At 48.5% G+C, this 15,250-nt stretch overlaps 1 protein-coding gene across 1 annotated transcript in view; it reads left to right on the top strand.

The window, feature by feature from the left end:
• Positions 1–15,250, top strand: part of IGDCC4 (immunoglobulin superfamily, DCC subclass, member 4) — a 45,404-nt gene that overhangs the window by 9,064 nt on the left and 21,090 nt on the right. Inside the window, exons 2-5 of the mRNA XM_008575375.1 lie at positions 3,111–3,461; positions 4,153–4,294; positions 11,220–11,356; positions 12,696–12,836. Of these exons, the coding sequence (XP_008573597.1) occupies positions 3,111–3,461; positions 4,153–4,294; positions 11,220–11,356; positions 12,696–12,836 (771 nt within the window). The remainder of the gene's footprint in view (positions 1–3,110; positions 3,462–4,152; positions 4,295–11,219; positions 11,357–12,695; positions 12,837–15,250) is intronic.

The following is a 15,250-nucleotide window of genomic DNA, read 5'->3' as shown; positions in this document are numbered from 1 at the left end:
TTTCCAAGCCCCGGACGTGCTTTAGGGGGTGGGGAGGCTGCTGAGGGCTCAGGGATTCATGTCATGTGGGGCTTTTCTCCCCTGAAACCCAAACCGACTGCTCAGCGGCTGGAATGGGCATTTGGAAGCCGCTGGGCTGAGAGCCCAGGCTTGACTTCCCCCCACCCTGTGTTTGTGCAGAATCCAGGGCCTTAGAGATACAAGGGACTGGATGTTGAGAACAGCTATTAGCATTCGTACAGCCCTTTACAGTTTACAAAGTGCCTTTAAACAAGAAGCTCCCTTTCCTGGAATGATGTCCTCAGACTCTGGGCTGGAGCCCTGGTATATGTCATCTTGTTTAATCCTCACAGGCTTAGTTAGTATCATCTTCATCTGACATATGTGGAAACTGAGTCCTGAAGACGTTAAGTGGTTTGTTACATAGCTGGTAGGTGGAGCAGCAACAATGGAGCCTTGATCTTCTGCTCCATGGTCAAATGCTGTTTCCACCACAGCACACGAACTGCAGTAGTGTGAATGCCGGTTCAGTTTCCCTAATTAGAATGAAACTCGGTGAGGGCAGGAGCTGTCTTCTTCCCGCAGACCCACTAGTACTGCTGAGGCCAGTTGTGCAGCTGGAGGTGTCCAGTGGAGCCTTTCTGATGGATTAACAAAGGCAGCGCCCGGTTCAGGTCCTGTCTGTCCGTCTGTCCTTCACACTGCAGTGTCAGCACCCTGGCTTCTGCCCTGCTGTCCTTATCTCAGCCGGTTGTGACTTCTCTTCTACCCTCAGTCCTGTTCCTTTTTGGAGGTGGTGGGAAGGGAGCCGGTGTTCTAAGTGTTGGCAGGTACGTGCCCAGATGTTGACAAGCGTGGTAGAATGCAGTTATGCAGTTATGTCTACCAGTTTTTTGTGTATCTGGATGGTGTTACATGTTTGTTCAGGAATAGTTGTGTTCATGTCAGTGAATAATCACACAATTACAGAATCTCAGAGATCATTTGCTACCTTCAAATAAACTGAGGCCCAGAAGGGAAAGTGACTGGCCCAAGGCCACACAGCTAGACAGTGACAGAGTTAGGTCTAGAACTGCAGGCCTCCTGATTCCCCAGCCATTGTGCTTTGTGTATGCCCCAACGTGACTCCATCAGCACAGACCTGCCTTGTAATGAGTATGGGCCGTTGTCCTCACCTCTGTCCCTGGTTTACTCTCTGACACGCCATTCTGCCTTGAAGCAAAGAGTCAGGCCAGAGGATAAGAAGGGCCCTGGGGCCATTGAACTTTTATGAGACAGGAAGGCAGCAGGTCAACCTTGTGGGAGACACAATGGGGAGAACCAACCATTTCTCTATGATTAATGGTCTCTGGACCCTGCTGAAATGTTGGATAAAATAATAAACATTGGCCTTTGCATGTTTTTGCCTTGACTCTGGGATAGTATTTTCTTCTTCCATTGTTCCTCTCTTCTTCCCTTTGTGGCAAAGGCCGTGTTGGGGTCTGCAGGCTCTTCTGGGGCCTCAGAGGAAAAAGAGCCCCGGGTTGGGTCAGGAGACCTGGTTCCTGGCTCTGGCCTCCTGCATGGCTTTGGAGAAATTAGTTGCACTTTTCTGTTCCTTGATAACAAAAACATGCTTGATACTGTCATGGACACATTAAGCACAGATGGAACCACCACAGCACAGGCCCTGCTGACGTGTTTTTCCGTTTTAGACAACCTTATAAGAACTTGAGTTCTCATAGAACAAACCTCTGAAAATCTGCCTGGGCACACGCCATGTGCAGATTTTGGTACTTTCCCAGACTTCTTGGTACAAAGGTAAACAGCTCTATTACCAGGGGTTCAGGACAGCTTAGTTTTGTTAGAGGCTGTGTTGTAGGAAAGCCTACAATGGTGTGTCAAACGCTGGGCCATTCGGAGTGCCTCTAGATACTGTCCTTGGGAAAGGAAAAAGAAAACTCTTAATACATTTTCAATGTTTCCTGGCTACCGTAGTTTTCTGGCCTGTGGTATAATATTTTGGGTGGGGCAGTAGAGGTCGAGATGACCTGGTAGGTTCCGGGGGAGCGAATATGACACCACTGAGCCCCATTCTCTTCCGGACACTGTGCTGGACCCTGCACTCACTCATCCTCTCGTTTAGTGTGCACACAGCTCCATGAGGAAGGAATTACTATGCCTTTTTAAAATTGAGGTACAGGGCCGGCCTGTGGCTCACTTGGGAGAGTGCGGTGCTGATTAACGCCAAGGTCACGGGTCGGATCCCCACATAGGGATGGCCAGTTTGCTTACTGGGAGAGCGTGGTGCTGACAACACCAAGTCAAGGGTTAAGATCCCCTTACCGGTCATCTTTAAAAAACAAATAAATAAATAAATAAAATTGAGATATAATCCATATGCTACAAAAGTCACCATCTACAGTGCACAACTCAGTGGTTTTTAGTATTTTCACAAGGTTAAATAAAATTGAGATATAATCCGTATGCTACAAAAGTCACCATCTACAGTGCACAACTCAGTGGTTTTTAGTATTTTCACAAGGTTGTGCAACTCTGGCCACTATCTAATTCTAGAACATTTTCATCACTCCAAAAGGAAACCTCATACACATTAGCAGTCACTCCCCATTCTTCTCTTCCCCCAGTCCCTGGCAACCAGTAATCTACTCTGTCTTTATGGTTTTGCCTATTTTGGACATTTAATGGAAATTAGATCATACACTATGTGGCATTTTGTGACTGGCTTCTTTCACTTAGCGTAAGGTTTTCAAGGTTCATCCAACGTTGTAGCGTGCACTAGTACTTCATGCCTTTTGATGGCTGAGTAATATATTTATCCATTCATCAGGCGATGGACATCTGGGTTGTTTTTAGTTTTGGGCTGCTATGAACTGTGTCTTTCTGTGACTGAGGAAATTGAAAGCAGGGTAGGATAGATGCAGGGAAGTGCAGCAGTTTGCTCAAGATTACAGTTCATATGGGCAGAGCCGTGATCCAGACACAAGTCTTTCCCTGAGACTTCTTTCTGCATGATTTGCCCTACCCCTTGGGTAGGTGACTCAGGAACAGAGGCTGTGGGAGGTGGGAGGATACACACTGATGGCCCCTGTACCTCCTCTTCTACACAGGGGAGATGCTGTTGCCCCAGGAGATGACCATGGAGCTGAGCTGTGGAGTGGGGCCACTGCAAGTGATCCTGGGCCCAGAGCAGACTGCGGTGCTGGACTGTAGTCTGGGGGCTGCTGCCTCTGGGCCCCCCACCAGTGTAACATGGAGCAAAGATGGGGACGCCCTGCTGGAGCATGACCACCTGCACCTGCTACCTAATGGCTCCTTATGGCTGTTCCAGTCATCAGCACCCAATGGCAGTGATGAGGCAGCCCCTGGGGCCTCAGGGGTCATTGAGGGCAACTACTCCTGCCTGGCCCATGGCCCCCTTGGAGTGATGGCCAGCCAGGCTGCTGTGGTCAAGCTCGCCAGTAAGTGCCTGCGTCTGGGGGCTGAGACCGATACCCAGGTGACCTGGGGTGTGGGAAGTGGAATCTGCAGTGAGTTACTTGTACAAATATCTCTTCTTGAGCCCACTCCCCCTTTTCCTGCCTCCCATCCTGCTCAGTAGGGCCCTTCCTGCTATTGTCTACCCTCACTGTTCGGTATTCCATTATCTTTCCACTTCTTCACTCCCCATTCCTCCTCCTTTTCTTTCCCTTTGAGTTCTAGAGTCTGGAGTTGTGCTCTCCTCCAGGAAGCCTGCCAGAGAGGCTTGTGAGAGCATCAAGGACACAAAGGTGCCTCCTCAGGGAGCTCCCACTGCACAGCAAGTGGAGTGTGTGGAGTCAGGTCCCATGGTCCAGCCCATCTCTCAGGGGCTCAAAGGATGCCCAGATCACCATGAAATAATTTTCAGGCCAGAAGAAATGCACATCCCACTGTAGTCTGACCATGATGGTGATGTCAGGCAGGGGACTCTGGAGTTCATTCTGCTGGCAGCGTCTGACCAGTAATCACCACTTATCTCTGGGCCGCCTCTCTCTCCCTTGGTCTGAATTTGGCTGTGTGTTTCTGTGACTCTGTGTTTCTGTGTCCCTGTGTGTTTGTCTGTGTCCTCTGTGGCCTCTCTTGTGCGTTCCTCTTCCGTCCCTGCCTGTGTCTCACTGTCCTTATCCCCAGCACTCGCAGACTTCTCTCTGCACCCGGAGTCTCAGACGGTGGAGGAGAATGGTACAGCTCGCTTTGAGTGCCACATTGAAGGGCTGCCAGCCCCCATCATTACTTGGGAGAAGGACCAGGTGGCATTGCCTGAGGAGCCTCGGTGAGTGCCCTGTAGGGGTGTGGGTCCCAGTGGGCAGGGCAGAGAGGGCTCTGGGATGTGCTCAGAACTGGGATTCTTAGAGTCAAGGTGGCTCCATTTGCCTAAACTGACTTGCCAACCACCATCTGATCCCAGCTCATTTCTGGTCCTGAAGAGAAGTTGGACAAGAAGTTTTTCTCCCGAGGAGAAAAGCCACCTACCAAGTTGTGGAGTTTTGTGGAGGGTAGTAGTAGAGTCCAACCACTTGCTTTATTGAGGGGACTGAGGGCCAGAGAGGAGCTGTGGCTTATAAGGCTGCACCGTGAGCCATTGGCAGAATGTTCGTTGTTCATTCAGGGCCCTGAGACTGCTATGAGGGTTTCTCTTTTCAGGCTTCTCTGATGTTTCTACCCCGAATGAACTTCTCTTCCTCTCCCACATCCATCCAGTGGGTTACAGCCATCTGATAAGTGGGTCGTGGAGGTCTTTCCTGTTATACCCTCCTCTGTCACCATAAAGGCAGTGTCACTGCAAAAGCCTCTCCCAGCCACCCTACACTCCTCTTCCTAAATCTCTCTAGCTGTGTTACCAGCTAGATCTTTCTCCTTTTCTCCTGGCTCTGTAGGGTTCTGGAGGCTCTGAAATACTGTTTTCCAGATCTCCTTCCACTGGAACTAATCTTCTCTTGATTATGTTGAGTTGTCCCAGCTCCTCTGGCTTTTGCCCATGTGTAGATGGGGGTGGAAGGTATGGGAGAAACTTCTGGGTAGAAAAACCACAGGACAGTTGTGACAGAGGAATAAGCAAGGGTGAGAGGTTAAGATATAAGAGGTCCTGTTGACTTTGGGGATGGGTTAGCCCCAGTGATCCTCAGCAAGTCACTTCTTTTCACCCAGCCTTATTCTCTCCATCTACAAAATGAAAGGAAAAAAAGTGAAAGGGTTGGATTACATTATGGTTTCCCAAAGTGTGGTCTTTATAGAACATTAGTCCCTTAAAGTGCTTCTTGAAAAAAGTATTCTGTGTTCAAATAGTCAGCAAACTGCCTATAAATCTCCTTCCTGAAGCTGGCAAGGCCCTGAGAAGTATCGTCCTGGCAAACCTGTTTAACTGTTTAACCAAGCTCTTTCTAGGCACATCTGCCCAGGAACTCCTTTCACAGCAACCCTGTTAACATCCCACAAATGAGCATTCTAGGGAGTGAACCTTGGGATATGCTGACCCAGCCTTTCTAGCGCTGACGTTTTAAGTTCTGTGTCTTTCTAAATGTGAGGCCTCTCACCACTGTTTGATGGGTGCTTCCTGGGAGTTCCATGAATCCAGAGCTGATGAGCTGGGCAAGCAAGAGCCTACTCCTGACAGCCCTGGAAAGGGTGGGAGAGAGCAGAAAAATCTCCCCATGTTGAAAGTTACAATAGGTACCACTCAATGAGAGCTTACCTTGGGCCAGGCACTGTGCTATAAGCCTTTTCCATATGAGGGTACTCAAAAAGTTTGTGGAAAAAGGAATTAAAAGATAATACAAATCTTTTATGAAGATGAACTTTTTGAAGAACTCTCATATGTTTTCTCACTTAATCCTTCCCACCATCCTTCAAGGAATGTATTTCTTTTTTTTTTTTTTTTTTCCTTTTTCCGTGTCCGGCAACAGATTGCAACCCTCAGTGTCGCCCCCGTACCAGACCGGGACCGGCAACGGGATCGCAGCCCTCGGTGTTGCTCCCGCGCCTCGCTCAGCCAGTGAGCGGGAACCGGTCTGCATGTGGGATCCGAACCCTCGGCAGGAGCGCCGCCGTGCTTCCCAAGCAGCGCACTATAGCAGTGTGCCACCGGGCCGGCCCGAGGAATGTATTTCTTATTTCTCACGTTTTCTTCTATTTACTTTTAATTTATATTCCTAGCAGATGCATTTTAAAAATTTATATGAACGAAAAGGAAGAAACAAAATTACCCATTATCCCATCACTCTTAGAAAAACTACCTTTAGTTTTGATGACTGTCTTTCTGGACTTTTTTTCTATATGTTTATAAATATTACTTTTTAAAATTTGGGTTATATTATACATACTGGGTTTTTTGTTCAATCATCCTTTTTTCAAAACAAACAGAGAATTATGTTACAACTTTGTTTTTTTTCCACTTAACGTAATTAACATCTTTCCAGGTCTGTGCATAAGGGTATGGTACATATTATTATCTAGATTGTTAAATAAGGGAACTGAGGATCAGACATAACTTGCCATAGGTCACACAGCTAGCACCCCAGAGTGTCAGACTCTGAAGGGAGCCCTGGCGTGGATGACGCGAGAATGTAGGTGTGATTTGACAATTGGGTAGGAAAGCTGCAGGGTCTAAAGTCTGTACTGCAGGGGAGTTTAGAGATCTGTAGCCCAACTGTAGCTCAGAGCAGAGCAGAAAGGTTACTTCCCCAATGTTTCTCAGCAAACCAATGGGGCTTAGACCTCCCCTCCCAACCTCTAGTTCAGGCACCATCCCATTAAACCATAGGCCTCACCCAGGAGGCTGGAGCTGCCAATTCCTGAGCTCTGGGAGTGTTTGCCCCGAAGTCCTCTGAAAAGTGATCCTCATCTATAAATAAGCCAGGCTCACATGTCCCAGCACATTGTGTGTGGGGAATAAAGAAATGTCTAAAACAGCAACTTGATTATGCCCAAGGTATGTATTTTTACAAATGCCCAGATATAGTACATGTATAAATATGCTATTCATAAACTCGGCCCTGTGGTTTTAAGGAGATCATATGCCTTGGTGTAGGGTTAATAAACACACTCTGTCAGAGGATAGGTGCATATTTTTGGAACTGATGGTGAAGACTAGACCCCAAGGCAATTCTCTGTTAACTACACTAATTTCTAATAATAGGGGATAATCTAGGGGATAATTTTTCTTCCATGGGAACCAGTAATTAATGAGAGCAATATTTCCCAAATCCCAGGCATTCACAAACCACTTTTTTGTTTTGTTTTGTTTTGCTTTTTTGGGTGGCTGGTCGGTAAAGGGATCTGAACCCTTGACCTTGGTGTTACACCACCATGCTCTAACCGACTGAGCTAACTGGCCAGCCCACAAACCACTGTCATAACTTCGGCCATCCTTATGCCATTTACACAATCACTTAATACTTTTCTTTACATTGACTTGCTCTTTTGTAACTTTAATGCATATTAAAAGAGAACATTATCTCACTGCAATAAAATGGCAAACCAGCAACACTTGCCATAAATAGAAGGTAGCCATAAAAATAAATATATAACTACTGGAATAAAAAATGTGTGTCTGGGGCTGGCCAGGTGGCGCACTGCTACAGTGCGCCACTTGGGAGCGCGGTGGTGCTCCCGCCGAGGGTTCGGATCCCACATACAGACCGGTTCCCGCTCACTGGCTGAGCGAGGTGTGGCCGCAACACCGAGGGTTGCAATCCCGTTGCCGGTCCTGGTCCGGTACGGGTGCGACACTGAGGGTTGCGATCCGTTGCCGGACATGAAAAAAGACAAAAAGGAAAAAAAAATGTGTATCTGGATCCATTTGAAATCATTTTATCACCATTCACTTGTAAGAAACATGGAACTAATGGACTTAGATAACATGGGCTCACTTGTCCTGTCTTCTGCCCTACCCTCTCCCAGTGTCCATTGTGTCTGTCAACCTCATGTGACTCTCATCTAGCGTCCCCTTTCCCTGGGAGGATCTCTCAAGGGCTTAGGGTGGGGGCTCCTTAGCCCTTGAGAAATTCAGAGCAGCTGTGTCATTTCTTCTGTGTTCTTGAATCCCTGGGCCCAAGTGGCCTTTGGGGGTGGGGGCGAGCAGACTCAGGCTTGGGCTTGGCAAAAGATAATCCCTTCCCTTTGAATAGAAGTTGTTTTTCATTCTGTAAGTAGCTATTTCATTTTATTTGAAATACGAATTTATTTTAAAATGGCAAAATATACTAATTTTACTAAAAGGGGGGGGTGAGTCACCTACCGACTGAACACCGCTATTAAAATTTAGAATGTTCCCTTCCAGTCACCACTGTAAACATGTGTTTAGAGCTTTTGATCATAGTATTTATATCTATTACCTAGCGTGAGCTTATAACACATTAAGAAGGTCAGGATTGTGAAGTTGGCAGGACAGGAATTAGTTAACCTGTTTTTCAGATGAGAAAACTGTGGCCCAGACATGTAGTGTCACTTGCTAAAATCACATACATTGTGATTTTCTCTACCGAGCCATAATTGCTTCTATGTTAGAGCCAGCAGTTAGAAAACAAAGTGTAGAGGGGCACGTACTTTTAAAAACTTAAATTAAAAAAATTTTTATATTTCCGGGGGGGTAGGTAAAAATTTTTATTTATATTTCCAAACTAATATGTATTATTTAAGAATACATATAAAAAAGTACAACAAATAAGAGTTATCCTACTCCCAGAGAATCCCGGTAATCCCACTCCCAGAGAAACTCCCCACAAACTAGGCAAGCTTTGTCACACTTGACTTTTTCTGCAAATATCTTAACATATCATTTACCTATTTTCCAAAAATAGAATTGCTTCATAAACATTGTTTTGTGACTTCTTCCCTCCACTAACCAATATATCTTGGACATTTTCCCAAGGACAGATCTTCTAAAAACACATTTTAACACAACAGAAAATATTTTAGCATAATGCTGATAACATTGTAGTCCAGAGTCCATCCCTGTACCGACCACCCAAACAATTAAAATTTAAAAAGAGGGCCGGCCCGGTGGCGCACTGGAGAGTGCACCGCTTGGGAGCGTGGAGGCGCTCCCGCCGAGGGTTCGGATCCCATGTGGAGACCGGTTCCTGCTCACTGGCTGAGCGCGGTGCGGGCGCAACACCGAGGGTTGCGATCCCGTTGCCGGTCCCTGGTGCGGGCACGACACCGAGGGTTGCAATCCCGTTACCGGTCAGTAAAAAAGACAAAAAGGAAAAAAAAAAAAAAAAGAAAAGGAAAGGTTTTAGATGAACACTGAAAGTGGTTGCACCTCACCTGTATTGGCTGCAGCAACAGCACCAGTTCTGGGGAGAGGTATTCATTCATTTGTCCAACACACATAATTAGGGAAATGTTATTTGTCAAAGGAGATATTAGCTCTTGAGTTCCTGGAGCTCAATTTCCCTGGGAAGACCAGGAAACTTTGGGGTTGGGACGTGTGAGCAGCTCCTGGCAGCACAGTCAGCTGGCGAGACTCAGGGAGGACGAGAGGAAGAAGGGTCTCAGCGTCAAGGCACATTAGGTGGAGCAGACCTGCCTGGTGTCCCAGATGGGTTCTGCTTGTCCTTCCCCCACTTGTCCTTTCCCATCAATTTTTCCATGGCAGCAGGCTGGATCCTGGCCCAGGATTTTCCCTCCAACCATCTCTTGCCTCCCTGTCCCCTCCTCCCGCTCTGCCCCACACTTATGTAGGCAGCTGTTGGAGCTGAGGGTAAGAGGCTGGGGGCAGAGGTGGGTTTGCCTGTGGCATGAGGGAAGGAGTGATGGAGGTTTATATTTTTTTCTCTAAGTCTTTGGGTCCCAGTAGGTTTCCAGACCTATGTCCAGAATTTTTTCCCAACGCCCTTCCTCCCCTAACCCTTGAGCTACTTCTCCTCTCCCATGTTTAGATTTTCTCAGACTCCACTTCCCCAGGAGCTAAGGGATCTTCACCAAGCTCACAGCCACCCCATTCCCTCTCTGACCTTGGCCCAGCCTACATCCCAGGGACAGGCACCTTTTGCCCTATTAAGAAACAAGGACTCTCAACCTGGAGCTGACCCTGCAAGATCCAGGTGGAGGATTCAGGAGGACCCACTCACGCCCTGCTTGGGCCAGAGCCCACTCTGCTCCCCCTGCCCCCATCCCAACCGCATGGAGACCTTCCTGCCCCAGATTACCCCATTTCTCCAGCAGGGTCTCTGGACATTTCTAACCCTCTAACTAAGAGGGCTGAGAACACCACCCTCATCCATTGTGCCCTCCTAAGTAATGTACATGTTGACTGGGCCTGCTGGAGACCACGTCCCTTCCACAGGCATTCTCAGCCATCGAGTAGCTGCTGAGACAGGCAGGTGAGATGCACATGGCATTTGGCACCAGAGACTTAGGTTCAAATTTTAACTCTCCTCCAGCTACGAGACCCTGGGAAAATGCCCTACTCCTCTGCACCTCAGTTTTGTCACCAATAAAATGGAGGCTGTGATCCCCTCTATCTTTGGGGTTTGTTTTGAGGGTCAGATGAAATAGCGTGAATAAAGGGGATTTTATTGGGGAAGGAGGAGGTCATACAGGTGAGGAATAAAAAAATTCAAACTGTATAGAAACATAACAAAAAGTAAGTCCTTCTCACCCTCAGAATCCCAGACCCGCTCCCCAGACAACCACCATCACCAGGCATGCAGTACATATGCAGGCGTACCAGCATTCATACCCCTCCACGTACGTCTGGTATTGCACCAAAACACGTTTTGGAGATCTCACTCTATCAGCACACATGGAGCTGCCTCCTTTTGAACAGCTGCCTGTCATTCCATTGTATGAATGTACCCAAACCGATGTAGCCAGTCCCACCCTACAGATGGACACTTGGGTTGTTTCCAGTCTTTTGCTATTACAGACAGTGCTGGAGTAAATATAGTTTGACATATGTTTTTGTGCACATATATGAGGATATCTGTGGGATAGAGTCCTAGAAGTAGCATTGTTGGGTCAAGAGGTCCCTGCAACTTGCCCTGGAAAGAGGGTGTGTACTGACATGGCCACCAAGGCAGGGGTGCCTTCCTCCCAATCCCTCATCCATGTGGGGTGTTATTAAACCTTTTGACTGTGGGGACTCTGACAGGTAAAAATGGTATCTTGCAGTTTTAATTTGCATCTCTTTTGTTATGAACCACCTTCCCTGTGGACCTGCCTACCTCACAGTTGTCCTCTCCCCCCTTCCCAAGGCTCATCACTCTTCCCAATGGCGTCCTTCAGATCCTGGATGTTCAGGAGAGTGACGCAGGCTCCTACCGCTGTGTGGCCACCAACGCAGCCCACCAGCGCATCAGCCAGGAGGCCCTGCTTCGTGTGGCCCTCAGAGGTAAGGGGGCCGGCTGGCTGGGGAAGCCTGGGGGTTTCTCGAGTCAGCCACCCAGAGCTGGAGGGGCCTCGAGAATTCCAGGCCCTTCCCTCAAATAGGTGACGGGGCATTAGTTCCATTGGACAGGTGAGGTGTTGAAGCCCAGAGAGGCGGTGCCACCCAGCAACTGGAGATGGAACTGGGCTGGGACCCAAGACTCTGGACTCCCAGGGCAGGGCTTCTCCCTCCCTGTGGAGTATCTGTGTTCCCTTGGGTTGGATGGAGCATCCAGGGCTGGGGACGGGGTTGGGATGTGAGGCATTTGAGGAGGGGTGTCACTGCCCTGAAGCCTGGTCCCTGCGCCTTTCTCTCTTACCCCACTGTGAGCTCTGAGGGCTCCGGGCACTGGTGCATTCACCCCTCGCTGCTTGCTGTGCACTCAGTCTGGCTCCCAGTGGCTTTGTGCTCTGGTACTTTTCTCTGATTCTTTGAAAACCTCCTGTGCCAGTGTGATTGAGTAGGAAGGGCTTTGGGGTCAGAAAGTCCGGTTTGAATTTTGGTTTCTCTGCTGCATGACCCTGGGCTCCTTATCAAATGTCCAGCTCACAGAGGTTATGAGCATAGATGAGACAAGATTGGAAAGTGCCCAGTGCCTAGCAGGCGCTCAGCAGATCTCACTTCAAGCTGCCGCACCGGCCCTTCACTTGCCTCGGTTTGCCATGGCACCCCGCCCCCTCGTCCCCACCCCACACGACTTCTTCCCAGGCGTAGCTGGGGGGCTGCTCTTGAGTCTGGTTTGCTCTCGCTCCTGCACCTGGCGGGGGTCTCTGTCTCCACCTGCTGGACAAACCAGGTATTCACCATTCTGCCTAGTGACCCAGGGTTGCACTGAGAACTTGGCAGGAAATCCCGGCTCTGGGAGCTGCTGTGCTGGTGCCACGTGCTGGCAGAAACTCAAGCCCACCCCCTGCCTTTTCCATACAGGAACCCGAGGCATTGTGGAAGTGCCTAAGTTCGCACAGTGCATTAATGGTAGTGCTGGAACTAGAAACTGACTGTTGTCTCCAAGTCCAGTGCTGTGCCCATAACCTTGACAGTCCTCTGCCTAGAGGGTGGGTTGGATTTGGGAGGTAAGAATGGGGTAAGTGTGGCTTTGTCCAGTCATCTCTCTGGTGCTGAGTCGGAGGCCAGGCTATTCTCCTGGCTCCAAGAGAAAGAGCTCTGAGTTCCAGTGTCGGCTCTGCTGAACTTTGTGGCTACTTTCCCCTCTGTCAGAGAGAACCAGCTGACTGTGAGCATGAGGTGACGTATTGCGTGTGAAGATGCCTAACGGTAGGGCTGCTGGCTTGTCTTCTCTTAGGGTCCCTGGCATCCACCAAGGGGCAGGACGTGGTCATTGTGGCAGCCCCAGAGAACACCACCGTGGTGTCTGGCCAGAGTGTGGTGATGGAATGTGTGGCCTCAGCTGACCCCACCCCCTTTGTGTCCTGGGTCCGACAGGGTGAGTGGAGAAGGAGGGGCAGGAGGGGACCAGAAGATGTGGGAAAGGAAGGGTGTGGCATCTCACATGCTTCCATGTCAGGGAGCTGTATCGGTGACCACTGAGTGTGGCAGGAACTCCTCTCCCAGGGTTGGGTGTGGTAGACAACAAGGTCGGGGGCTGTGGGGGGAAGCTGGACAAACTTAATCATCAGCCTGGGTAGCATGTTTCCTTTACAAAACACTTTGAGTCTACCCTTCACAAAATCGTTATCGCAGGCCCACTCAGGGCAGGCACGGGGTTAGATTCTCCACCTTACTTATTTCCGTCCCTAACAACAGTGTTGCAAGTGAGTGTTTGAGAGCTGGGAAGGTGCCGTCCAGTCAGGTGGAACCAGGATCCCACTGCCGGTTTAACTACAAAGTTGGCTTTGGTCTCCCCCAGCAAGCTGTGGCCTTTGTGTGCCTGTCATCATGCTGGGCACAGTGAACAAAAAACACAGATGAGGGAGGCAGACCCTACCCTCTGAACTCACAGTCAGGTGAGGGTGATAAAACACAGACACCCCCACGACAGTATCAGGTAGCAAGTGAGAAGTGTCAAATGGGACTGAGTTACTGGAGAAGCTATCAGGGTAATGAGAGCACTGGACCAAAAGTCACTTTGCAGTCTGCCAAGCACTTTTCACATCTATTCTCCTGTCACAGCCTCCAAGAGCCCTTTGAGTAGAGTAGGAGCCAGGACTATCATCCCAGTGGGCAGATGAGAAACCCGAGGCTCAGAGAGGCACGTGGAGAACAGGACCCAAGTTTTAGAGCCTGATCTTTCCAGTACACCACTCCTTACTGTCCTGTAGAAGGAAAACAAGGGTTATTTTTGTTTCCATTTGTCGAAAAGAAATGTTTTGTCCCAAGTTGATGGCAGAAGTAAATCTTTTTTTGTTTGTTTTGTTTCTGACCGGTAAGGGGATCGGAACCCTTGGCTTGGTGTCGCCCGCACTGCACTCAGCCAGTGAGCGCAGCGGCCATCCCTACATAGGATCCGAACCTGCGGCCTCAGTGCTTCTAGCGTCGCTGCGCTCCCAGCGCTGCACTCTCCCGAGTGAGCCGCAGGTCCGGCCCTAGAAGTAAATCTTAAATCTAGCTCTCTTTACCCTTTCCCTTGACTCATTCTATCACTCCACGCTGCCTCCTTTTTATAAGTTTGTCTCACATTCAAAAAAGTATATTATGAATATAGTTTAAAGAAAAATAACAAACTGAACAGCTATGTAACCAACACTGAGCTGCGGAACTAGGACAGTGTTGGTATCACTGCACCTATGTAACCCACACCACCTTATTGGACTTATGACACTTGCCTAGGTAGGGGGATCTCAGGGCCAGCAGGACCCTCATACTATTACTGGAGTAAGTTTGTGGTGTAACCCAGAAGTCCTAATACCAATATTTCTCAAATCCTGGCAGTCTCAGTCCATTTTGTATTGCTGTAAGAGAATACCTGAGACTGGGGAAATTATAATATACAGAAATGTATTAGGCTCACAGTTCTGGAGGCTGGGAAGTCCAAGGACATGGCACAGGCATCTGCCAAAGGCCTTCATGGTGTGTCAGCCCATGGCAGAAGGTGGAAGGGCAAGAAAGGGCAAAAGCAGGAGGTAAAGGGGCCAGAACTCATCCTTGTATCAGTAACCAACTTCCATGATAACAGCATTAATCCTAATCACCCCTTAAAAGTCCCATCTCTCAACACTTGCATGCACTAGAGATTAAGTTTCCAACACGAGAACTTTGGGGGACACATTCAAACCGTAACACTGGCCATGCATCAGAGAGCTTGTTAAACCTGCAGACTTCCGCCCTTCACCTTTGGAGAGTTATGATCCAGGACTCTTAATGTTTAACAAGGGCCCTAGATCCTTGCTACTGCAAGTGTGGTCTTTGGATCTACCACCTGGGGCTAGTTAGAAGTGCAGAATCTGGGGCCCTGCTCTTCTGTGATTCGTATGCATAGTAAGGATTTGAGAATTGCTGTCCCAAAGGATCCTGATGCCTGTGGGTCTAAGAACTCACTTGGAGCAACTCTGCTAATAGCACTTCTCCATGGAGACTAGGAAGAGAAGGGCTGGAAAGGAACTTCATTCCTGACCCTCGGTACTGTTCCCTTTCCAGGAACTTACTGCACAAAATCAGGGAAGGGGTATGGATTTTTTGGTTTTGGCTTCATTTTATCTGACTGCAAATGCAGTACATGTTCATTGTAGAAAACTAGGGAAAAAACAGAAACAGAAAACATCCCACCACTCAGAGATAAAAATGGTTAGTGTACCAGTATATTTTCTTCTAGGCTTTTTTTTTCCTATACATATGCACATTTTTTTCCTGAAACTTAGACAGCATGCTGTATTTACAGTTCCAAGTCCTATTTTCATTCAA

This window comes from Galeopterus variegatus, unplaced genomic scaffold (assembly GCF_000696425.1).
Source record: "Galeopterus variegatus unplaced genomic scaffold, G_variegatus-3.0.2 Scaffold1178, whole genome shotgun sequence".
NCBI lineage: Eukaryota > Metazoa > Chordata > Mammalia > Dermoptera > Cynocephalidae > Galeopterus > Galeopterus variegatus.
The sequence above is the reverse complement of the archived record's forward strand: the minus strand, read 5'-3'. Positions and strand labels throughout refer to the sequence as shown.